Here is a 26,033-nt window from a genome sequence, read left to right on the forward strand (position 1 = left end):
TTTGTATCCAAATCCGGCTTTAAACTTCTTCACAACAGTATCTCGGACCTGCCTGGTGTGTTCCTTGTTCTTCATGATGCTCTCTGCGCTTTTAACGGACCTCTGAGACTATCACAGTGCAGGTGCATTTATACGGAGACTTGATTACACACAGGTGGATTGTATTTATCATCATTAGTCATTTAGGTCAACATTGGATCATTCAGAGATCCTCACTGAACTTCTGGAGAGTTTTCTGCACTGAAAGTAAAGGGGCTGAATAATTTTGCACGCCCAATTTTTCAGTTTTTGATTTGTTAAAGTTTGAAACATCCAATAAATGTCGTTCCACTTCATGATTGTGTCCCACTTGTTGATTCTTCACAAAAAAATAGTTTTATATCTTTATGTTTGAAGCCTGAAGTGTGGCAAAAGGTCGCAAAGTTCAAGGGGGCCGAATACTTTCGCAAGGTCACTGTAAGTGTGGTGAAGAAGGTGCAAAAAAGACTCTTCAACCTCAGGAGGCTAAAGAAATTTGCTTGTCCAACTTCAAACTTTTACAGATGCACAACTGAAAGCATCCTGTCGGGCAGTATCCCCGCTTGGTAACGGCAACTGCACCACCTGCAAGGCTCTCCAGAGGGTGTTGTGGTCTGCATTACCGGGGGCAAACTACCCGCGCTCCAGGATACCTACAGCACCCAATGTCACAGGAAGGTTAAAAAGATCAAGGAAATCAACCACCCGAGCCACTGCCTGTTCACCCTGGTATCATCCAGAAGGTGAGGTCAGTACAGATACATCAAAGCTTGGACCGAGAGACTAAAAATCAGCTTCTATCTCAAGGCCATCAGACTCTCAATGGCCACTTTAAGGAATGGAACACTAGGCACTAATAATGTTTACATATCTGGCATTACCGTTCTCCTATGTATAAACTGTATTATATACTATTCCACAGTATTTTAGTCACTTATTAATAATGTTTACACATCTTGCATTACTAATCTCATATGTATTCTTTACTATTCTAAGGTATCTTAGTCACTTAATAATGTTTACATATCTGTCATTACTCATCTCATATGAATATACTGTATTCTATACTATTCTACTATTCTTCTGCTCTGACATCGCTCGACCATATATGTATATAGTCTTAATTCATTGCTACTTAGATTTATGTATATTGTGTAATTTGTTCGAGATTACTAGTTAGATATTACTGCACTGTCGGAGCTAGAGCACAAGCATTTGGCTACACCTGCAATAACATCTGCTAATCACGTGTATGTGACAATCAGATTTGTTTTGATTTAAGTATTTTTTTTTTTTCTCCTTACAATGATCATGAGTATTGCATAGCTGGCTAAATCTTTGAAAACAGTTTTTACATATTTTTTTAACATGTTTTCTCACTGAAAAGTGTTTCTTGTCCTCTTGGCCTTCATCAGAGCTTTTAAACTAAATACTAAACCATATTTTGATTTCTGATTGTGTCGGTACCAGTACTCGGGATGTGGCTGCGTTACTGATGTCATGTTAATCAGGCCTTTTGATTTGAGCGGATTGTTTTAGGCTAGACTACCTACTCAATTATTTAATGTATGGATCAAGCCCTAGCAGTCATTCTGATCTCGTTCCCAAATGATCAGCGCTTTAGTTTATTATAAATTTGCAATGTACCCAAACTGTCAGTTTTTCTGCGCAATAACCTTTTGATTTGAACATTTGAAAAGTTTTGGTGTGTGTACTAGGCTATTTGTTTTAATTTATATATGAGTTACAGTACTGGTTTCACTAACTATGTTAAAATGGAACCAAATTATCTGTTTCGGTCTTCAGGGCTTTTTAAATAGGATTGATGGGCTATATGGTCTACTACAGTATAGGTCGAATGTGATAGTCTGCCTATAACCAGCCTGAGTAGACCTATAAAAATCCACCTGCACTCGGCCTTGCTTCACACTACTGCGTTGCGGCCGTGACATACTGCATACTTTTTACTAAACAGTACGGGCTAAATAGAATGTGACGATGAGTAAATAGTATGCAGTTATGCAGTTTAAGTATGTAGTATGGGTATTAAGATACGACCACTCTCTTTGGGCCTCTGTCTTCACAATACGTGTGAACCATATAACGCATAACCAGATCCACACTTTGAATTTCCCAAAATAGGAAATATAATGTTCCATACTATATTTTGAGTAGAATTAATGTTTTTATCCTTAATGAATCCATAATTCCAATGAGATTTCAATAGAAGGCGAAGATGGCGCAATAGAGGCCTCTACCCGCTGTTCTATTGTCGAATGTGCAATCGCTGGAAAATAAACTGGACAAGCTCCGTTCGAGACCACCTTATCAACATTAAGAACTATACTATGCTTCTAGTTGGTCTAATTGGTTTTTCTATGCATTGACAGGACAGAGTGTCATAGTCCGGTAAGATCAGGGGTGGTGGGGCAGTAATAAAGCCTCTCTTGAAAAAGCCAAACCTTGACCTAGAAAATCTAAAAACCTATAGGCCTATATCAAATTTTCCATTCCTCTCTAATAGAAAAGCTGTTGCGCAGCAACTCACTGCCTTCATGAAGACTAACAATGTATATACGAAATGCTTCAGTCTGGTTTTAGACCCCATCATAGCACTGAGACTGCACTTATGAAGGTGGTAAATTACCTTTTAGCATCTGAGCATCTGTCCTCATGCTCCTAGACCTTAGTGTTGCTTTTGATATCATCGATCACCACTCTAATTCGGAGAGATTGGAAACCCAAATTGGTTCCACACGGACAAGTTCTGGCCTGGATTAGATTTTATCTGTCTGAACAATGTCAGTTTTTCTCTGAATGGTTTGTCCTCTGACAAATCAACTGTTCCTTAAGGTTCTGTTTTAGGACCACTATTGTTTTCACTATATATTTTACCTCTTGGGGATGTCATTCGAAAACATAATGTTAACTTTCACTGCTATGCAGATAACACACAGCTGTACATTTCAATGAAACATGGTGAAGCTCCAAAATTGCCCTCGCTAGAAGCCTGTGTTTCAGACATAAGGAAGTGGATGGCTGCAAACCTTCTACTTTTAAACTGGGACAAAACAGAGATGCTTGTTCTAGGTCCCAAGAAACAAAGAGATCTTCTGTTGAATCTGACAATTAATCTTGATGGTTGTACAGTATCAAATAAAACTGTGAAGGACCTCGGAGTTACTCTGGACCCTGATCTCTCTTTTGACGAACATATCAAGACTGTTTCAAGGACAGCTTTTTCCATCTACGTAAATGATGCAGAAAAGTTAATCCATGCTTTTGTTACTTCTAGGTTAGACTACTGCAATGCTCTACTTTCCGTCTAACCAGATAAAGCACTAAATACATTTCAGTTAGTGCTAAATACGGCTGCTAGAATCCTGACTAGCAACAAAAAATGTGATCATATTACTCCAGTGCTAGCCTCCCTACACTGGCTTCCTGTTAAGGCAAGGGCTGATTTCAAGGTTTTAAAGCATTACATGAGCTTGCGCCTATCTTTCCAATTTGGTCCTGCTGTACATACGTACGCTACGGTCACAAGACGCAGGCCTCCGAATTGTCCCTAGAATTTCTAAGCAAACAGCTGGAGGCAGGGCTTTCTCTTATAGAGCTCCATTTTTATGGAATGGTCTGCCTACCCATGTGAGAGATGCAGACTCTGTCTCAACCTTTATGTCTTTACTGAAGACTCATTTGTTCAGTGGGTCATATGATTGAGTGTAGTCTGGCCCAGGAGTGTGAAGGTGAACGGAAAGGCTCTGGAGCAACGAACCGCCCTTGCTGTCTCTGCCTGGCCATTCCCCTCTCTCCACTGGGATTCTCTGCCTCCAACCCTATTACAGGGGCTGAGTCACTGGCTTACTGGTGCTCTTCCATGCCGTCTCTAGGAGGGGTGCGTCACTTGAGTGGGTTGAGTCACTGACGTGATCTTCCTGTCTGGGTTGCCCCCCCCTTGTGGGCTATACTCTGCCTTACCTCAGGATGGTAAGTTGGTGGTTGAAGATATCCCTGGGTGGGGTTATATCCTGTCTGTTTGGCCCTGTCCGGGGGCATCATCGGATGGGGCCACAGTGTCTCCTGATGCCTCCAGTATTTGTGCTGCAGTAGTTTGTGTCGGGGGGCTAGGGTCAGTTTGTTATATCTGGAGTACGTGTCCTGTGTGAATTTAAGTATGCTCTCTCTAATTCTCTCTTTCTCTCTCTTAGAGGACCTGAGCCCCAGGACCATGCCTCAGGACTACCTGGCATGATGACTCCTTGCTGTCGCCAGTCCACCTGGCCGTGCTGCTGCTCCAGTTTCCAGTTTCTACTGCCTGTGGAACCCTGACCTGTTCACCGGAAGTGCTACCCGTCCCAAACCTGCTGTTTTCAACTCTCTAGACAGCAGGAGCGGTAGAGATACTCTTAATGATCGGCTATGAAAATCCAACTGACATTTACTCCTGAGGTGCTGACTTGCTGCACCCTCGACAACTACTGTGATTATTATTATTTGACCATGCTGGTCATTTATGAACATTTGAACATATTGGCCATGTTCTGTTATAATCTCCACTCCACACAGTCAGAAGAGTACTACCCCTCATAGCCTGGTTCCTCTCTAGGTTTCTTCCTAGGTTTTGGCCTTTCTAGGGAGTTTTTCCTAGCCACCGTGCTTCTACACCTGCATTGCTTGCTGTTTGGGGTTTTAGTACAGCACTTTGAGATATCATCTGATGTAAGGGCTATATAAATACATTTGATTTGGTGGTGTGGGTCTCTTTATTAACTATAGCTGGTGCGCAATCTCTAATATTAAGGAAGTCTCAAGGTTCTGCTTACCTGAGTTTGAATACCACACGATAAGCTGTAGACCACACTATTTACTATTTTTTTTATAGCTGTCTTCACCACCACAAACCGATGCTGGCACTAAGACCTCACTCAACGAGCTGTATAGGGCCATAAGCAAACAAGTAAATGCTCCTCCAGAGGTGGCGCTCCCAGTGGCCAGTGATTTTACTGCAGGAAATCTGAAATCCATTCTCTCTCATTTCACTTTGCCATTTCTTCAAACAATCATCTTTATTCAATATCGATTAATTATTGCAATAATAAGGCTGGTTGACCCCACACCCTTGAGTGTTAGACCGAGAAACCTAACCTTGACACAAATGCGGAGTACTATATATATCTGACACTAACAATGCTCAGTCATGGTTGGTTCAACCCCTCCCATGCAGACTAAGGAGCATCATAAGCCACATCCTGTTCTTATCTGCACGAGGTTGTTGTCTTAACCCCACCTTGGCTTAGTTTCCCAGTTGCAAGGATGATTCTGAGACCCAGAGATTGTTATAAACTCCTAAGCTGTCCGTAGTAAAATGCATTCTTGTCTATGTAATGCAGTCTTTAACTCATTTGTCAGCTTAAGCCATCTCTGGTGACCTTATGCCCAGATTAGCTGCAGAGAACTAGAGTGGAGACCATAAAAACACAGATACTAGCAGGACAGACATGTCTTAATATTAGTTAAATATTAATTGTTAACCATTAATATCAAATAAGTCAGGGTAAATACATCCTTTTTCTCTGATATTCCACAGACAGAGACGCATAAAAAGCTCTCCCCCGCCCCCCATTTGGCATTCGGACCATAACTCTATCCTCTTAATTCCTGCTTACAAGCGAATAACTCAAATAGGATGTACCAGTGACGCGCTCAATACGGAAGTGGTACAATGAAGTGGATACTAACCTACAAGACTGTTCGCTAGTGTAAGAATATTTTGAAGATGAATACACAATGCAGAGGATGAGAGATCAAGAGTACTAACGGTCAATAGGGAATTCTAAATTAAAATAGTTGCTTTTCAGTTCAACATCTGTTAGGAATGTCAGTCCTTAACTTATAGCTATCATTGGTCCAATCAGAAATTGAATACTTGTTTTTTGGCCATTGGCCCAGTTTTATTGTAAGGAATTATAATTGGTCAACCACAGGCTAGGGCTGGGTAAAAAAACTACAACCTGTCCCATTGTTCGGTGGAGAGAACCACAGGAGAGAACCTCAGGAGAGAATCACTGAGGACAGGGGAGCATGAACATCTACGTCCCCGCATGATTCGTCCTCTTTGAATAAGAATAAACCTATTTCCTCCCCTTGATTTGCTTTGGGGTCTGTGGTATTGAAGAGTAACATCAACTGCTAACACTAGCACAGACTGGAATATGTTCCGGGATTCATCCGATGGCATTGAGGAGTTTAGCACATCAGTTACTGGATTCATTAATAAATGCATCAATGACGTTGTCCCCACAGGGACCATGTATACATATCCCAACCAGAAGCCATGGATGACAGGCAACATCCGCATTGAGCTAAAGGCTAAAGCTGCCACTTTCAAGGAGCAGGACATTAATCCGGACGCTTATAACAAATCCCACTACACCATCAAACAGGAAAAGCGTCAATACAGGACTAAGATTTAATCCTACTTCAGCGGCTCTGATGCTCGTCGGATGTGGCAGGGCTTGCAAACTATCATGGATTACAAAGGGAAACCCAGACGAGAGCTGCCCAGTGAAGTGAGCCTACCAAGTGACCTAAATGCCTTCTATTGTCGCTTCGAGGCAAGCAACATTGAACCATGCGTGAGAGGACCAGCTCTTCTGGACGTCTGTATGATCACGCTCTCCGTAGCCGATGTGTGTATGATTACCAGGACACGTACTCAGAGCATGTGCAAACCATTTGGCAATTGTCTTCACGGACATTTTCAATCGCTCTCTGACCCGGACTGTAATGTTTCAAGCAAAACATCATTGTCCCTGTGCTTGAGAATTCCAAGATAACCTGGTAACCTGTCTAAATGACTACTGTCCTGTTGCATTCACCCCTGAAGCCATGAAATGCTTTGAAAGGCTGGTCATGGCTCACATCAACACCATCATCCCCGAAACCCTCGACCCACTACAATTTGCATACCGCAACAGATCCACAGATTGCACTCCACACTGCCCTTTCCCACCTGGAAAAAAGGTACACCTACGTGAGAATGCTGTTCATTTACGACAACTCAGCGTTCGACACCATAGTGCCTTACAAGCTTATCCCTGAGCCAAAGACCCTGGGACAACACCTCCCTCTGCAACTGGATCCTGGACTTCCTGACGGTCCGCCCCCAGCTGGTGAGGGTAGGCAACAACACTTCCGCCACACTGAACCTCAACAGGGGGGCCCCTCAGGGGGGCGTGCTCAGTCCCCTCCTGTGCTCCCTGTTCCCCCATGATTGCGTGGCCGCACACGACTCCAACACCTTTATTAAATTTGCATACGACATGACAGTGGTAGGCCAGAGACATGGAAGTGTGGTGCCAGGACAACAACCTCTTCCTCAACGTGGGCAAGACAAAGAACCTTATTGTGGACTACAGGAAACGAAGGGCTGAACATGCCCCATTCACATCGACGTGGCTGAAGTAGAGTGGGTCGAGAGCTTCAAGTTCCTTGGTGTCCACAGCACTCTAAGGACCTATCATGGTCCAAACACACAAACACAATCATGAAGAGGACACAACAACACCTCTTCCTCCTCATTAGGCTGAAAAGATGTGTCATGGGCCCACAGATCCTCAAAATGTTCTACAGCTGTACCATTGAGAGCATATTGACTGGTTGCATCACCGTTTGGTATGGCAACTGCTCGGCATCTGACTGCAAGGTGCTACAGAGGATAGTGCGTATGACCCAGTACATCACTGGGTCCAAACTCCCTTATCTCCAGGACCTCTATACCAGGCGTTGTCTGAAGAATGCCCTAGAAATTGTCAGACTCCAGCCACCCAAGTCGTAGACTGTTCTCTCTGCCACCGCACGTCAGGCGGTAACAGAGTGCCAAGTCTGTGACCAAAACGCACGTAAAAATATTCTAAACACAAGCCACAAGATTGCTGAACAGTTAATCAAATGGCTACCCAGACAATTTACATTGACCCTCTCTATTTATCTTAATTGTTTTGCACTGAATCCCTTGCACCGGCTCTATGCACACTCACTAGACTCACACATACTACACTGACACTCCAACACACACACATACATACACACACATACACACATACATACACACACATACACACACACACACACACATACACACACACACACACACACACACACACACACACACACACACACACACACACACACACACACACACACACACACACACACACACACACACACACACACACACACACACACACACACACACACACTTCACATACGCTGCTGCTATTCTGTTTATTATATATCCTGATTGCCTCACTTTTACCCCTACCCACACGTACATACTATATTACCTCAATCACCTCAACTACCTCGTACCCCTGCACATACTGGTACTCCTTGTATATAGCCTCATTATTGTTTTTATTGTGTTACTATTTCCGTTTTTATTTATCAAATAGCTGTCACTTTTTAACTCTGCACTGTTGGGAATGGGCTCGTAAGTAAGCATTTCAATGTAAAGTCTACACCTGTTGTATTCAGCGCCTGTGACCAAAAACCTTTGATTTGAATCCAGGTGAAAGCTATGATCCCTTATTGTCAATTGTTAAATGCTCTTCAATCAGTGTAGATGAAGGGGAGGAAAAAGGTTAAAGAATGATTTTTAAGCCTTGAGACATGGATTGTATGCCATTTAGAGTGCGAATGGGCAAGAAAAAAGATTTAAGTGCATTTGAACTGGGTATGGTAGTAGGTGCCAAGCGCACCAGTTTGAGTGTCAAGAACTGCAACGCTGCTGTATTGTTCACACTCAAGAACAGTTTCCCATGTGTATCAGGAATGGTCCACCACCCAAAGGAAATCCAGCCAACTTAACTCAACTGTGGGAAGCATTGGAGTCAACATGGGCAAGCATCACTGTGGAACGCCTTCTCAAATTAAGGCTGATGGCAAAAAGGGGGTGCAACTCATTATTTGGAAGGTGTTCCTAATGTTTCTTACACTCAGTGTATACTCACCGATAAAGGGGAGATGGGCTTCCCTGGGCCTCACAGCTGAACACCACGTCTCTGTTGTTTTCCTGGGAGTCAACAGGAAACACAATGCTGCCAGGCTGCTTGGTGAACACTGGTCTCTGCAGGACACTGCTCTCTATAGGGGACACACAGTCAGGACAAAACAACACTCAGCTTACACGCAGACTCAGACATCAAACCTGCTTGAAAAACAGACAATTAGTCAGAGGCAGAAAACAGGCCAGCCCTGGTAAAACCATTAGAGGGCCAAACCCCAAGCAGACAAAACATATAAATGAATTCTGCCTGTCACAGCACCGTGGCAGAGAAAAGAGTTATTGGAGGTGAGACGTGTCTTCAAAAGCTATTTAGGCAGTAATAGGATAGCTACTGATTTATACCGAACAACAGTCGGGGACACATTTTCATTTGCCTTTTGTCAACTTGAGTCCTATTTTCCAAGAGTGCTATTGGAGTAGTTGTGTCCCTGTTGACGTTTAAGCATTTAGTTGTGCAGTTAGCCTTCCTTGGCTGTGGTTTGTATTCTCTCACTAAAATGACACACAGAATGGAAATCTCCATTACTCCATGGGCAGCTGGGAATCCAATGTGCATGACTTCACACAGCCTTTAGTGTCATTAAAGCCATGGGATAAAGAATAAGTGACTGCATTTGCAACTATTCTTACCTTTGGCCGAGAATGGCTGCGTTTACACAGGCAGCCCAATTGTGATCTCTTTTACACAAACTGGTTGTTTGACCAATCACATTTCACATCAGAGCTGATCTGATTGGTCAAAAGACCAATTAGTGAAGAAAAAATCTGAATTTGGCTGCCCGTCTAAACGCAGCCAATGTGATTAGATGTGATTCAAGGGTTATACACCACATTACCCTTCCAATGTCCAGCCATTTTCACTATAGGCTGCAGTAAGCAGCAGACATACTGTAACAAGATACTTCAAGATATGACTGTGGATTGCCTGTGGAGTCATTTTGAAACAACAAACAAAATCAGAATGTATTTAACACCTGCCTGTGGCTAACTTGGCTAAAATATACTAATGGCAGATTCCTGAATTGTTTAAAACATCAAAGGTCAGTGTTCTTATTGGCATGCGGTAGGGGTGTATATTGCCATGTACAATGGAGAACCAGGCCACTTATTTTGTGTCCGGAATAGAAAAGCTTTTCAGCAGCAGGGTGTATCGATGCTACATTGTGCAGTACATAACAAAACCACTCAAAACACGACAATTTGCATTATTCAATGCAATGTTTAAATAAACAATAACAGCCAAAATACCTTACGGGTGGAATGATTTCCTGTGTTTGTGACCGTAGCTTTTGTGCTACCCTCTCAAATTGCACAATTTGTTCAATGACATGCTTCAGATATCCTGTGAGCAGTCATTCAGATATTTTTTGGGGAAAGATGAACTGTGTTTTCCCGAGAACTTTGCATTGTTAATGAACACATTATTTTGTTGTTACGTGTTTGGGATCTTCTCTAAGGTACCTCCCCTGAGGAAAAAATGAAAAACATGCTGGAGATGTGACGTGACTGATAAGGTAATGTGACAAAATGCATTTCAAAACAAAAACCCTAACTACAATACAGTTCCCCCTGCAAACCTAAAATATTTTCTTCCTGTTTTCAAACTATGCCTGTTGCAAAAACGATTTGGCAAAATAATGTACGAAAATTCAACGACTGAAGATAGCTTGCAATAAGTTACCTCAAGTCTAAACTCATATCACCTATGCAACAGATTTGACAGTCAGAATGGGGTATGGTTCTGTAGTAGGTGCCAGGTGCACCAGTTTGTGTCAAAAACAGTTCCCCATGTGTATCAAGAATGGTCCACCACCCAAAATACATCCAAAAAAACTTGACACAACTGTGGGAAGCATTGGAGTCAACACTGGAACAGCATCCATGTGAAATGCTTTCCACACCTTGTAGAGTCCATGCATTGATGAATTGAGGCTGTTCTGAGGGCAAAAGGGGGTGGATTGTACAACTTAATATTAGGAAAGTGTTTGTAATGTTTCCTCCAAACATAACGATGGTCATTACGGTCAGTGTATAGTGAACTGTACATCATATTCTACAGTACAGGTAAAAATAACTCACAATTAAAACCGAATATGTTCATGGAACACATGCAGCTATCTTTCCTGTACTCCCTTTTGACCTCACATACCGTACCCAAGACACACGAGACTGTAAAAAATATATAAAGTCAGAAGTTTACATACACCTTAGCCAAATACATTTGAACTAAGGTTTTTCACAAATCCTGATATTTGATCCTAGTAAAAATTCAGTCTTAGGTCAGTTAGGATCACCACTTTATTTTATTTTAAGAATGTGAAATGTCAGAATATTAGTAGACAGGATGATTTATTTAAGATTTTATTTCTTTCATCACATTCCCAGTGGGTCAAAAGTTTGCATAAACTTAATTAGTATTTGGTAGCATTGCCTTTAAAATGTTTAGCTTGGGTCAATCATTTTGGGTAGCCTTCCACAAGCTTCCCACAATAAGTTGGGTGAATTTTGGCCCATTCCTCCTGACAGAGCTGGTGTAAACTGAGTCAGGTTTGTAGGCCTCTTTGCTAGCACACACTTTTTCAGTTCTGCCCACAACTTTTCTATAGGATTGAGGTCAGGGCTTTGTGATGGCCACTCCAATACCTTGACTTTGTTGTCCTTAAGCCATTTTGCCACAACTTTGGAAGTATGCTTGGGGTCGTTGTTCATTTGGAAGACCCATTTGCGACCAAGCTTTAACTTCCTGACTGATGTCTTGAGATGTTGCTTCAATATATCCACATAATTTTGTTTCCTCATGATTCCATCTATTTTTGAAGTGCATCAGTCCCTCCTGCAGCAAAGCACCAGCACGACATGATGCTCCCACCCCCGTGCTTCACGTTTGGGATGGTATTCTTTGGATTGCAAGCCTCCCACTTTTTCTTCCAAACATAACGATGATCATTATGGCCAAACAGTTCTATTTTTGTATCACAAAGACCTGACCTCAATCCTGTAGAAAAGTTCTGGGCAGAACTGAAAAAGCGTGTGTGAGAAAGGAGGCCTACAAACCTGACTCAGTTACACCAGCTCTGTAAGGAGGAATGGGCCACAATTCACCCAACTTATTGTGGGAAGCTTGTGGAAGTGAAACTGAAACGTTTGACCCAAGTTAAACAATTTAAAGGCAATGGTAACAAATACTAATTGAGTGTATGTACACTTCTGACCCACTGAGAATGTGATGAAAGAAATAAAATATGAAATAAATAATTATCTACTATTATTCTGACATTTCACATTCTTAAAATAAAGTGGTGATCCTAACTGACCTAAGACATTGAATTTTTACTAGGATTAAATGTCAGGAATTGTGAAAAACTTAGTTTAAATATATTTGGCTAAGGTGTATGTAAGCTTCCGATTTCAAATGTATATATATTTCCCAGCACAAGATTATAGCTTCATACATCTGCATGATATGTGGCAGAGGAAACTTGTCAGGTGAAAGCACCCGGGTATACTGCCTCTGGGTGCTACAGCGCTCTGAATTCCCACCAGGCTCAAATTGGTGACTGCATTTATTATTGTGATATTCACACATGCTTCCCCAATTCTCATGCAAAATGCAGGTTATAAGAGAGAGATAGGGTTTTCATACCTTTTCATCTAATTTTAATGTGGTCATACTCAGGTTCCTTAACAAAATTCCCATTGAGAGAGTAAGGTTTGAAATTTATAGATAATAAAAATATATTATTTATCCAGGTTAGTCTCATCCAGGTTAGACAGCAGCAGCATTATTGTTTAATGGAGAATACATTGGAGAGTGGACATGTCTAGACAGAGGTCATAAACCCTATTCCAAAAAGATAAATTAATATAATTTTAATTTTGTGTGATTACTATTGCCATCTGCAATAAGACCAAGCCAATTTGATTCACCCACTGATTATAGGATGACCTTGATGGACTTTAAATGGACATTAACTTTTATTCTCAGAATGATAATTTTCTTTCCAGATGAAAAAAATAAACAAACTAATTTGTTCCTGATTCAATGAATAATATAACTGAATTCAACAGACCCCACTGAAAAGAGGATTTTATTAATCAAATAAATATGTGCCTTTTTCAGTAATTAATTTCTAGTGTCTCTCGAGATTCCCTTTAACTTACTGTAGGCACAATGGCAAGACAAACTGAACATGGATAATCAAAACATTTTGCAACCAGTGAGAGCTGTTAAGCAGATTGAAAATGCTCTATGAAGGGCTTGGCTGCTTCCAGACTGCTGTCTGTTCTCACTCTGTAAATAATGTGCAGTACGAAAATGATGTGTGTGTGTCTGTGTGAATGTGTTTGTGTGTGTGTGTGTGTGTGTGTGTGTGGCGTCAATATGCATGTGTGTGTGTTTGTGTGTGTGCGTGTACAAGTGTGTGACTAGCACATCAAGATGCCTTATCTTTACCTATAGCCTCATGAAGTGATGCATATTGCATATCATTGAGTGTTAAAGCACTGTGTTTGTGCAAAGCAGGATGAAAATAAAATTCATGACTCATTTCACAACCCTTCAACAGGTATGTGAAGACTGGTTTATTATCTTACAAGAACGTAGGCTTATGTGGTATTTGAATGGGTTTATACAGTGCATTCGGAAAGTATTCAGAACACTTGCCTTTTACACATTTTGTTATGTTACAGCCTTATTATAAAATGGATTAAATAAATGTTTTTCCTCATCAATCTATACACAATAGCCCATAGCAACAAACCACCCTAAGCACACAGCCAAGACAATGCAGGAGTGGCTTCGGGACAAAATCTGTGAATGTCCAGCCAGAGCCTGGACTTTAACCCGATCTAACATCTCTGGAGAGACCTGAAAATGTCTGTGCAGCGATGCTCCCCATCCAGCCTGACAGAGCTTGAGAGGATCTGCAGAGAAGAATGGGAGAAACTCCCCAAATACAGGTGTGCCAAGCTTGTAGCGTCATACACAATAAGAATTGAGGCTGTAATCGCTGCCAAAGCTGCTTCATCAAAGTACTGAGTCAAGGGTTTGAATACTTAAAATAAAAATAAACATTTACAGAAATGTCTAAAAACCTGTTTTTGTTTTGTCATTATAGGGTACTGTGTGTGGATTGGAGAGGAAAATGAGATATCATCAATTTTAGAATAAGGCTGTAACGTAACAAAATGTGGAAAAAGTCAAGGGGTCTGAACTTTCTGAATGCACTGTATACACTACATGACTAAAAGTATGTGGACACCTGCTCGATGAACATCTCATTCCAAAATCATGGATATTAATATGGAGTTGGTCCCCCTTTTGCTGCTTTAACAGCCTCCACTCTTCTGGGGTGGTTTTCCACTAGATGTTGGAACATTGCAGCGGGGACTTCCATTCAGCCACAAGAGCATTTGTGAGGTCGGGCAATGATGTTGGGTGATTAGGCCTGGCTCACAGTCGGCGTTCCAATCCATCCCAAGGGTGTTCAATGGGGTTGAGGTCAGGGCTCTGTGCAGGCCAGTCAAGTTCTTCCACACCGATCTTGACAAACCATTTATGTATGGAGCTCGCTTTGTGCACGGGGGGATTTTCATGCTGAAACACGCTTGCCACACAGTTGGAAGCACAAAATCATCTAGAACGTAATTGTATGCTGTAGCAATAAGATTTCCCTTCACTGGAACTAAGGGGCCTAGCCCAAACCATGAAAGACAGCCCCAGACCATTATTCCTCCTTCACCAAACTTTACAGTTGCCACTATGCATTGGTGCAGGTAGTGTTCTCCTGGCATCCGCCAAACCTAGATTTGTCTGTTGGACTGCCCAATGGTGAAGAGTGATTAATCACTCCAAAGAACACATCCAAAGAACACATTTCCACTGCTCCAATGGCAGCGAGGTTTACACCACTCTAGCCAATGCTTGGCATTGTGCATGGGGATCTTAGGCTTGTGTGCGACTGCTCTGCCATGGAAACCCATTTTATAAAGCTCCCGGCGAACATTTCTTGTGCTGACGTTGCATCCAGAGGTTAGTTTGGAACTCGGTAGTGAATTGTTGAAACCGAGGACAGATTATTTTTACGTGCCACGTGCTTCAGCACTCGGCGGTCCCTCTCTGTGAGCTTGTGTGGCCTACCACTTTGCAGCTGAGCAGTTGTTGCTCCTAGACGTTTCCACTTAACAAAAACAGCACTTAGAGTTGATCAAGGCAGCTCTTGCAGGGCAGAAATTTGACTGACTTGTTGGAAAGGTAGCATCCTATGACAGTGCCACATTGAAAGTCACTGAGCTCTTCAATAAGGCAATTCTACTGCCAATGTTTGTCCATGGAGATTTCATGGCTATGTGCACGATTTGATACACCTGTCAGTAACGGGGGTTGCTGAAAAAGCCGAATCCACTAATTTGAAGGGGTGTCCACATACCTTTTGTGTGTATATATATATATAGTGTATCTAGTTGATGTGTGTGAATATTTGTGTGTGTGCACCAGAATTCTTCTTTTCCATCTTACTGGAACAAACAATATAATTTCAGTAGAGGGTGTCTGTGATAAAGAATAAAAGATCAAACATCTTGTTTGCTTGCCCCCGCTGCATTGAGGTTGAGCTGGCATAATTGGACTTGTTTTCTTTCCACTCATAGAGACAGAGTCCTTGCTGGTTAGACTGAAGTCACCAGGGATGTGACAGACACGTGTGTAATTTAGTCTCAGGTCCACAATGCCTACTTCCCTTGATGGATGATGTAACAACAGCACAGACTGGATAATACATATTATATCATAAAGCTACTGTACAGGTTGGGGGGAGGTCGAAGACGCCGACAGAATGTTCGACCAACAGGCAATTGACAAAACATTCAAGGTGTGCACTACAGTACGTGCATAGAATTGCTGTTCTCATCTTTGCATATTCTAGTTGCGCATATATGAGGTGGTGGACTTGAGGACAGTGGACATACATTATTTAATTCCCTTAGTCACAGACAACTTTTACTAACACAACTGTATTATGCCAAGTATAGTTGCTACATCACCAGCCTGCACTTGCCTTGGCTTAATATATTGGTCAACTTTGAACCAGCTTGCATTAGACAAAGTTCCACCATGGCAACTACTAGGCAGTCATGCAGGAGGAACAAACAAACCACCATGCATGAGTCACAGTGACTTGCTTACTCATAACAATGAGTAAGACATGAGGAATCCAAAGAAATTGTAAAAAGCCACCCACGGACCCCCCACAATAATCCCACCCTGACAACGAGTATATGCTATCAGTCATCTATGTCTGACATGTACTATAGAGCTGTGGCTCGGAGTATTGTTTCTTCATCCAATGTAATGTATTCTCAGTGAATTTAGTGATGTTTATTCCCCTTTTTCATAGAAATGTATCACTGAAGTTGTTAGGTTAATGTCCCATCCTACATCCTGATATTACCCGGTTCTGACCATTAGATGGTGGTGTTCCTACTATTAGCAGATTTTTAAAAGAATCCCCCACCCTCAATTTTAAAGGGACACCTCACCCAAATTCCAAAATGTCCTTAACCTGTAAGCAGTTTATCGATCAAGGTATGACAGAAACCCATCTGTTGGTTGTCTTTACCTGGCCACTGTTTCAAACACAAGTGGTTGGTGGCACCTTAATTGGGGAGAACGGGCTCATGGTAATGGCTGGAGCGGAATCAGTGAAATGGTATTAAATAGATCAAAAACATGCTTTTCAGGGGGGAAAGAGATCTAAGGTGGCAGAACAGAGTGCTTGGTTTGGTGTGTAGGGCTTGAGCATAGCCTTAAGGTAGTGAAGGGCAGTTCCTCTTGCTGTTCCATACAGTGGTTGCTCCTCTAAAGGTTTTGCAATTATGCTGCATCATTTAGAGGTAATTTGTGGTTTAGTACGGTACCCTGCGTCACTACTTCATTGCTCCAGACCAGCGCAAGGTGGAGTTAGAGCTCTGATTATGCTTTTGGGTCCCAAGGAGCTACTGTGTCTCTGTAGTACTGTAGCCTACTCCCGACATTGTATAGTTCCTAAGTTGCGTAGCGGTCTAACACACTGCATCGCACTGCAAGCTGTGTTGCTACAGATGCTGGTTCAATACCTGTGCCGGCCTCGCCTGGGAGACCCATAGGGTTTTGGTTTCTCTCCCTCTAAAAACAGAAATAAATAACAAACTGGCTTTATTCACAAATTAGTAACAATGTCTCATCCCATGTACAAGAATGTGCTTTTTCTCGCTCATTTTACATTGTTTGAAAACAAAATAATCCTCAAAATATTGTTATTTTTGAAACAAAGCAATTATTATTATTAATTTAGAATTATATAAGAGCCCCTTGGACATTCTCACAGATATGTTATTAACCATGTTATTAGCAGGACAATATATATTGGTCATATTGGTCGTGGCTCCCGAGTGGCGCACAATGGGATTGCCTTGCAGTTCTCCAGCTGTATCCACTAAAATAGTGGTGGGTGCGCGAGGTTCAAGGCACGAGGGCAGGGGGCACGGGGCACAGGATAGACTGCAGAGCCGCACACGGAGGACTGACCTAGCCCATGGGAAAGGGAGGAGGAGGAAGGGTGAATGGGGAGGGGGGGATGGACCCCCACCCTGCCACACTGGGTAGCACAGAGCAACATTTTAAGGGGCATTGCACTAATAATGGCACTGACTAGGGAAATGTTCCCACTGTTCTTAGTGCCAGTCTGCACGTTCAAACTAAAACAATGTAACTAATAATGGCATCTTTATGCTTTCGTTAATAAAATAGTTTAAAAAATACTCATTCAAAATGCCAATGTTTATATAGTTATGGATCCATAACGAATTACTATGGGAATAAATATCACTGAATAACAGAAATATTGTAATAAAGTTGTCTAATGAAGGTAAACAAACTGTTGCTAATTGGAAAATACTCTCTTTCTGACGGGCCGCCCCCAGGTGGTGAGGGTAGGAAACAACATCTCCACCCCACTGATCCTCAACACTGGGGGTCCACAAGGGTGCGTTCTTAGCCTCTCCTGTACTCCTTGTTCACCCATGACTGCGTAGCCATGCACGCTTCTAACTCAATCATCAAGTTTGCAGATGATACTACAGTGGTAGGCTTGATTACCAACAACGACGAGACGGCCTACAGGGAGGAGGTGAGGGCCCTCGGAGTGTGGTGTCAGGAAAATAACCTCACACTCAACGTCAACAAAACAAAGGAGATGATTGTGGACTTCAGGAAACAGCAGAGGGAGCACCCCCCTATCCACATCGACGGGACAGTTGTGGAGAAGATGGAAAGTTAAGTTCCTCGGCGTACACATCACGGACTAACTGAAATGGTCCACCCACACAGACAGTGTGGTGAAGAAGGCTGGCTGAAGAAATTTGGTTACCAAAAACACTCACAAACATTTACAGATGCACAATCGAGAGCATCCTGTCGGGCTGTATCACCACTTGGTACGCCAACTGCTCCGCCCATAACCGCAAGGCTCTCCAGAGGGTAGTGAGGTCTGCACAACGCATCACTGGGGGCAAACTACCTGCCCTCCAGGACACCTACACCACCCGATGTCACAGGAGGGCCAAAAAGATCATCAAGGACAACAACCACCCGAGCCATTGCCTGTTCACCCCGCTACCATCCAGAAGGCGAGGTCAGTACAGGTGCATCAAAGCTGGGACCAAGAGACTGAAAAATATCTTCTATCTCAAGGCCATCAGACTGTTAAACAGCCATCAATAACAGCTGCCAACATACTGACTCAAATCTCTAGCCACTTTAATAATAAAAATTGGATGTAATAAATGTATCAATAGTCACTTTAAACAATGACACTTTATATAATGTTTACATACCCTACATTACTCATCGCATATGTATATACTATACTCTATACCATCTACTGCATCTTGCCTATGCCGTTTGGCCATCGCTCATCCATATATTTATATGTACATATTCTTATTTATTACTTTACACTTGTGTGTTTAAGGTAGTTGTTAATTTATTTTTATTTCAACTTTATTTAACCAGGTAGGCTAGTTGAGATCAAGTTCTCAGTTACAATTGCGACCTGGCCAAGATAAAGCAAAGCAGTGCAACACAAACAACAATACAGAGTTACACATGGAATAAACAAACATACAGTCAATAATACAATAGAAAAAGTCTATATACAGTGTGTGCAAATGAGGTAGGATAACGGAGGTAAGGCAATAAATAGGCCATAGTGGCAAAATAATTACAAATGAGCAATTAAACACTGGCGTGATAGATGTGCAGAATATGAGTGTACAAGTAGAGATACTGGGGTGCAAAGGAGCAAAATAAATAAAATAGATAACAGTATGGGGATGAGGTAGTTGGATGGGCTAATTACAGGTGGGCTATGTACAGGTGCAGTGATCTATGAGCTGCTCTGACAACTGGTGCTTAAAGCTAGTGAGGGAGATATCAGTCTCCAGCTTCAGTGATTTTTGCAGATTAGATTACTTGTTAGATATTACAGCATGGTCGGAACTAGAAGCACAAGCATTTCGCTACACTCGCAATAACATCTGCTAACCATGTGTATGTGACCAATAAAATGTAATTAGATTTGATTTATTAGCAAGTAGCTGGACGATAGACCTGCCTAGAAGGAAGGTAGGAGGAGATTTATATCATTCTATTTCTTAGTCAGGTTGGCTGTGATTGGTTGAAATTTCAGTTTAATCCACTGTGATTGGTTGCAATTTCAGTATAAGTACAAATTCTTATTTGGAAGGAAAGCCTACTCTTTCCTCCCCGTCAGGGAATTGAACCCCAGTGTCCCACGTGCCCGCACAAAATGAGGAATCTTTAGCTAAATAGCCCAGTACTGTAGCATACTCCCGACCGTCACATTGTACAGTGCCATATTTTCCGTTCCATCCTATTTATTTTATTATTTCACCTTTATTTAACCAGGTAGGCCAGTTGAAAACAAGTTCTCATTTACAACTGCGACCTGGCCAAGATAATGCAAAGCAGTGCGACACAAACAACAACACAAAGTTCCACATGAAATAAAGAAATGTACAGTCAATAACACAAAAGAAAAAGTATATATAGAGTGTGTGCAAATGGTGTGAGGAGGAAAGGCAATAAATAGGCAATAGTAGCGAAGTAATTACAATTTAGCAAATTAACATTGGAGTGATAGATGTGCAGATGGTGATGTGCAAGTGGAAACACTGGTGTGCAAAAGAGCAAAAAAGTAAATAAACACATTATGGGAATGAGGTAGGTAGATTGGATGGGCTATTTACAGATGGGCTGTGTACAGCAGCAGCGATCGGTAAGATGCTCAGATAGCTGATGCTTAAAATTAGTGAGGGAGATATAAATCTCCAACTTCAGCGATTTTTGCAATTCGTTCCAGTCATTGGCAGCAAAGAACTGAGAGGAAAGGTGGTGACCAGTGAGCTGAGATAAGGCAGAGCTTTACCTAGCAAAGACTTATAGATTACCTGGAGCCAGTGGGTCTGGCGACGAATATGTAGCGAGGACCAACAGACGAGAGCATACAGGTCACAGTGGTGGGTGGTATAAGTGGCTTTGGTGACAAAACGGATGGCACTGTGATAGACTGCATCCAGTTTGCTGAGTAGAGTGTTGGAGGCTAATTTGTAAATGACAATGCCAAAGTCGAGGATCGGTAGAATAGTCAGTTTTACGAGGGTATGTTTGGCAGCGTGAGTGCAGGATGCTTTGTAGCGAAATAAGAAGCCGATTCTAGATTTAATTTTGAGTCTGGAAGGAGAGTTTACAGTCTTTCCAGAAACCTAGGTATTTGTAGTTGTCCACATATTCTAAGTCAGAACCGTCCAGAGTCGTCAGGCAGCTGGGTGGGTGCAGGCAGTGATCGGTTAGCAGTGTCCAAAGAAGGGCCAGATGTATAGAGAATGGTGTAGTCTGCGTAGAGGTGGATCAGGGAATCACCCGCAGCAAGAGCGACATCATTGATATATACAGAGAAAAGATCATTGAACCCTGTGACACCCCCATAGAGACTGCCAGAGGTCCGGACAACAGGCCCTTCGATTTGACACACTGAACTCTATCTGAGAAGTAGTTGGTGAACCAGGCAAGGCAGTCGTTTGAGAAACCAAGGCTGTTGAGTCTGCTGATAAGAATACGGTGATTGACAGAGTCGAAAGCCTTGGCCAGGCTGATGTAGACGGCTGTCTTATATCAATGGTGGTTTTGATATCGTTTAGTACCTTGAGCGTGGCTGAGGTGCACCCGTGACCAGCTCGTAAACCGGATTGCACAGTGGAGAAGGTAAGGTGGGATTTGAAAAGGTCAGTGGGTTTTGAAGACTAGAAAGGCAGGGCAGGATGGATATAGGTCTGTAACAGTTTGGGTCTAGAGTGTCAACCCTGATTCCTGTTAGAAAAAAGTTTGGTTCAAATCAGATGTTATGTACTATATTTATTGAATATCACATGAATCCTCTAAATTAAAATGCCCAATTTGGGTACAATCAATTAGCTTAATTTCTAAGAGATCAAATTATATTTCAACAAAATAATGTGTCAAGAATGCTAATCTTATCTGTTCCTAACAACAACAAAAAAATGCCAATCCCCTTTCTTGTGCTTTTTGAGGTGGAACGACCCTTATGCGATTTAATAATATATGCCATTTAGCAGACGCTTTTATCCAAAGCGACTTACAGTCATGTGTGCATACATTCTACGTATGGGTGGTCCTGGGATTTAATAAACATTGACATGAACGTAGTATAGCAAAGTTTTAATTCAACTTCACATCTTTAGAGTGATGATAAACGGGAAGAGCCAGATATGTTATTCTGGGACTGGTGCACACGCCCTTTGGGAGACAGGAACTGTAACCAGTGCCATTCAGCACATCCTGCCAGTGCCCCTGCCTCTAAGCTGTTCTGCTGGGAGCAGCACTGATCAATGTTCCCTCACAGCCACTCAATTAGCGTCACAGACTCATTAAAAAGACTGGAAGCTGTCAGAAAAAGAGAAGAAGAATGCCATGGATCTACAGTTTCACCTGCGCTGTTTTCTCCAGGTGTGAGAGTGACAATTGCATTAATCATTCATTTTCACTGAGGTTGTTTAATTGTAAGCCTTTCAGGAAAACACATTTGTAACTGTGAACCCACACATATTGAATCATGGTGGAGAATAAATAAAGGGGAGCATGTGGCTAACCAGTCTGATTTCCTAGATTACATGAATAAAACATTTATTGATATGCATATCAAAAGAAAGTGTTGACAAAGCAAAACAAAGTGGAGAAAAAGCTGAGCAAAAAAAAGAAGGACAACGAGGAGCTCCTTGCATCTGGTCTGAATCCCTAACATCACCAATTAGCAGGGGCTTGGCTGTGTGACCGTCTGGGGAGCACCTCCTTCTTCATCCTGCCACACAAAGAATAATTGCTTCTCCAGAGGAGGAGCAGGTGAGTGCACCTGGAGAGGCAGGCAGGCAGGCACGCTCCCCGTTACTGAGACCCCATGTTAGATTTAATCAACAGGACCTGAGCTCTCACTAATACTATCATCAACGAGATATCCTGGCTAATGAATACCTTAATGGAGTAGAACCATAGCCATGTATAAGGAGGAACATTGATGAGAGTCAGTTTGGAAGGGCATATTATCCTAGAGGAAGTCTAAAAATACAAAAATAAATGGATTACTTGGTTCAGTGTAGTCCGTCACAATATGAAAGGAGAGAGGGCTATATTCACTCAAAAAAGAGAGCTGCCTACATCCACAGTGCTACATTATTCTATTACTGGTAAGGGATTGACACTAGTCCACCTCGCATCCAACAGATTGTAATGAAGCATGAACAGCTGTGCTGGTTAGGAGGTCCATCCAGACTGACACCCAGGGGCCATGGGCCACAGAGTCTAACCAGCAGCAGTATCTCTCAGCTGGCCTGGCCTTGTACCAGGGGGTAGGAAGCTATAGAAGCTGCACACACAGCAGAATAAATGACAGAGGTCAATGTTCAGCCTTCCATTGTGAAACTGCCTGGAGAGTATGCCTTTCCAGTGGACTTTTAATATCCAACCGGACCATCTGACATGCACGGCAGTCGAGGCACAAGCACAAGTAACTACGTCCTTCATGGCAGTGGACAAGAGCAGAGAGAAGCACAGTATGAATTTCGCAATGGCCATAACAAAAGTACAGTACCAAGTCCAGTTTAACAGTATCACATACTGTTAAGTGCCTTCAGAAAATATTCACACCGATTGACTTTATCCACATTTTGTTGTGTTACAGCCTGAAATTAAAATGGATTCAATTTAGTTTTGTTTGTATCTGGCTTGCACACAGTAACCCATAACTTCAAAGGGGAATTATGTTTTTTGACATTTTAGCAAATGAATTAGAAATGAAAAGCTGAAATGTCTTGAGTAAATAAGTACTCAACACATTTGTAATGGCAAGCCTAAATAAGTTCAGGAGTACACTCTCCATATTTTCATATGCTTGTAATCGTTATGGACTGGGGAGTTTTTCAGAATAATAAATACATGGAATGGAGAAAAACTTGGTTCAGTCTGCTTTCCACCGGACACCGGGAGATGAATTTACCTTTCAGCAGGATAATAACAAAAAACACAAGGTAAAATCTACACTGGAGTTTCTTACCAAGAAGACAGTGAATGTTTCTGAGTGCCAGAGTTCGAGGTTTGACATAAATTTGCTTGAAATCTATGGCAATACCTGAAAATGGTCGTCTAGCAATGATCAACCACCAATTTGTCAGAACTTGAAGAATTTTGAAAAGAAAAATGGGCAAATGTTGAACAATCCAGGTGTGGAAAATCTTTAAAGACTTACCCAGAAAGACTCACAGCTTTAATCGCTGCCAATGGTGACTCTAACATGTATTGACTCAGGGGATTGAATACTTATCTAATAAAGGTATGCACTATACAGTCGTGGCCAAAAGTTTTGAGAATGACACAAATATTAATTTTCACAAAGTTTTCTGCTTCAGTGTCTTTACATATTTTTGTCAGATGTTACTATGGAATACTGAAGTATAATTACAAGCATTTCATAGGTGTCACAGGCTTTTATGGACAATTACATGAAGTTGATGCAAAGAGTCAATATTTGCAGTGTTGACCCTTCTTTTTCAAGACCTCTGCAATCCGCCCTGGCATGCTGTCAATTAACTTCTGGGCCTCATTCTGACTGATGGCAGCCGATTCTTGCATAATCAATGCTTGGAGCCTGTCAGAATTTGTGGGGTTTTGTTTGTCTACACACCTCTTGACGATTGACCACAAGTTCTCAATAGGATTAAGGTCTGGGGTGTTTCCTGGCCATGGACCCAAAATATAGATGTTTTGTTCCCTGACCCAATTAGTTATCACTTTTGCCTTATGGCAAGGTGCTCCATTAGCTGGAAAAGGCATTGGTCATCACCAAACTGTTCCTGGATGGTTGGGAGAAGCTCTCGGGGATGTGTTGGTACCATTCTTATTCATGGCTGTGTTCTTAGGCAAAATTGTGAGTGAGCCCACTCCCTTGGCTGAGAAGCAACCACACACATGAATGGTTTCAGGATGCTTTACTGTTGGCATGACACAGGACCGATTGTAGCGTTCACCTTGTCTTCTCCTGACAAGCTTTTTTCCAGACGCACCAAACAATCAGAAAGGGGATTCATCAGAGAAAATGACTTTACCCCAGTCCTCAGCAATCCAATCCCTGTACCTTTCGCAGAATATCAGTCTGTCCCTGATGTTTTTCCTGGAGAGAAGTGGCTTCTTTGCTGCCTTTCTTGTGAAAGTTCATATTTGTGTCATTCTCAAAACTTTTGGCCACGAATGTATATATAAAAGTATGTGAACATCCCTTCAAATTAGTTGTTTCGGCTATTTCAGCCAGCAAAAATCTCCTTCCAGACTCACATTAAGCATCTCCAATCCAAAATTAAATCTAGAATCAGATTCCTATTTCGCAGCAAAGCATCCTTCAATCATACTGCCAAACATACCCTCGTAAAACTGACCATCCTACCGATCCTCGACTTCGGCGATGTCATCAACAAAATAGCTTCCAACACTCTACTCAACAAATTGGATGCAGTCTATCACAGTGCCATCCGTTTTGTGACCAAAGCCCCATACACTACCCGCCACTGCGACCTGTATGCTCTCGTTGGCTGGCCCTCGCTTCATACTCATCGCCAAACCCACTGGCTCCAGGTCATCTACAAGTCTTTGCTAGGTAAAGCTCTGCCTTATCTCAGCTCACTGGTCACCATAGCAGCACCCTCCCGTAGCACGCGCTCCAGTAAGTATATCTCACTGGTCACCCCCAAAGCCAATTCTTTCTTTGGCCGCCTTTCCTTCCAGTTCTCTGCTGCCAATGACTGGAACGAACTGCAAAAATCACTGAAGCGGGAGATTCATATCTCCCTCATTAGTTTTAAGCACCAGCTGTCAGAACAGCTCATAGATCACTACACCTGTACATAGCCCATCTGTAAATAGCCCATCCAACTACCTCATCTCCATACTGTATTTATTTATTTGCACCCTCGACAACTACTGTGATTATTATTATTTGACCATGTTGGTAATTTATGAACATTTGAACATCTTGGCCATGTTCTGTTATAATCTCCACCCAGCACAGCCAGAAAGGGACTGGCCATCCCTCGTAGCCTGGTTCCTCGCTAGGTTCCTTCCTAGGTTTTGGCCTTTCTAGGGAGTTTTTCCTAGACACCGTGCATCTACACCGACATTGCTTGCTGTTTGGGATTTTAGGATGGGTTTCTGTACAGCACTTTGAAATATAAACTGATGTAAGAAGAGCTATATAAATACATTTGATTTAATTTGATATTTATCTTGCTCCTTTGCACCCCAGTATCTCTACTTGCACATTCATCTTCT

The 26,033-nt window shown here is 42.1% G+C and overlaps 1 protein-coding gene across 3 annotated transcripts in view; it reads right to left on the reverse strand.

Moving 5' to 3' along the window:
* The window catches only part of LOC118389632 (contactin-4-like), a 229,512-nt gene that overhangs the window by 149,971 nt on the left and 53,508 nt on the right, over window positions 1-26,033 (reverse strand). For all 3 annotated transcript variants that reach the window (XM_052526622.1, XM_052526620.1, XM_052526621.1), the window contains exon 3: window positions 9,033-9,165. In XM_052526622.1, the coding sequence (XP_052382582.1) occupies window positions 9,033-9,165 (133 nt within the window). The remainder of the gene's footprint in view (window positions 1-9,032; window positions 9,166-26,033) is intronic.

The sequence above is a fragment of the Oncorhynchus keta genome, chromosome 10 (genome assembly GCF_023373465.1).
Source record: "Oncorhynchus keta strain PuntledgeMale-10-30-2019 chromosome 10, Oket_V2, whole genome shotgun sequence".
NCBI lineage: Eukaryota > Metazoa > Chordata > Actinopteri > Salmoniformes > Salmonidae > Oncorhynchus > Oncorhynchus keta.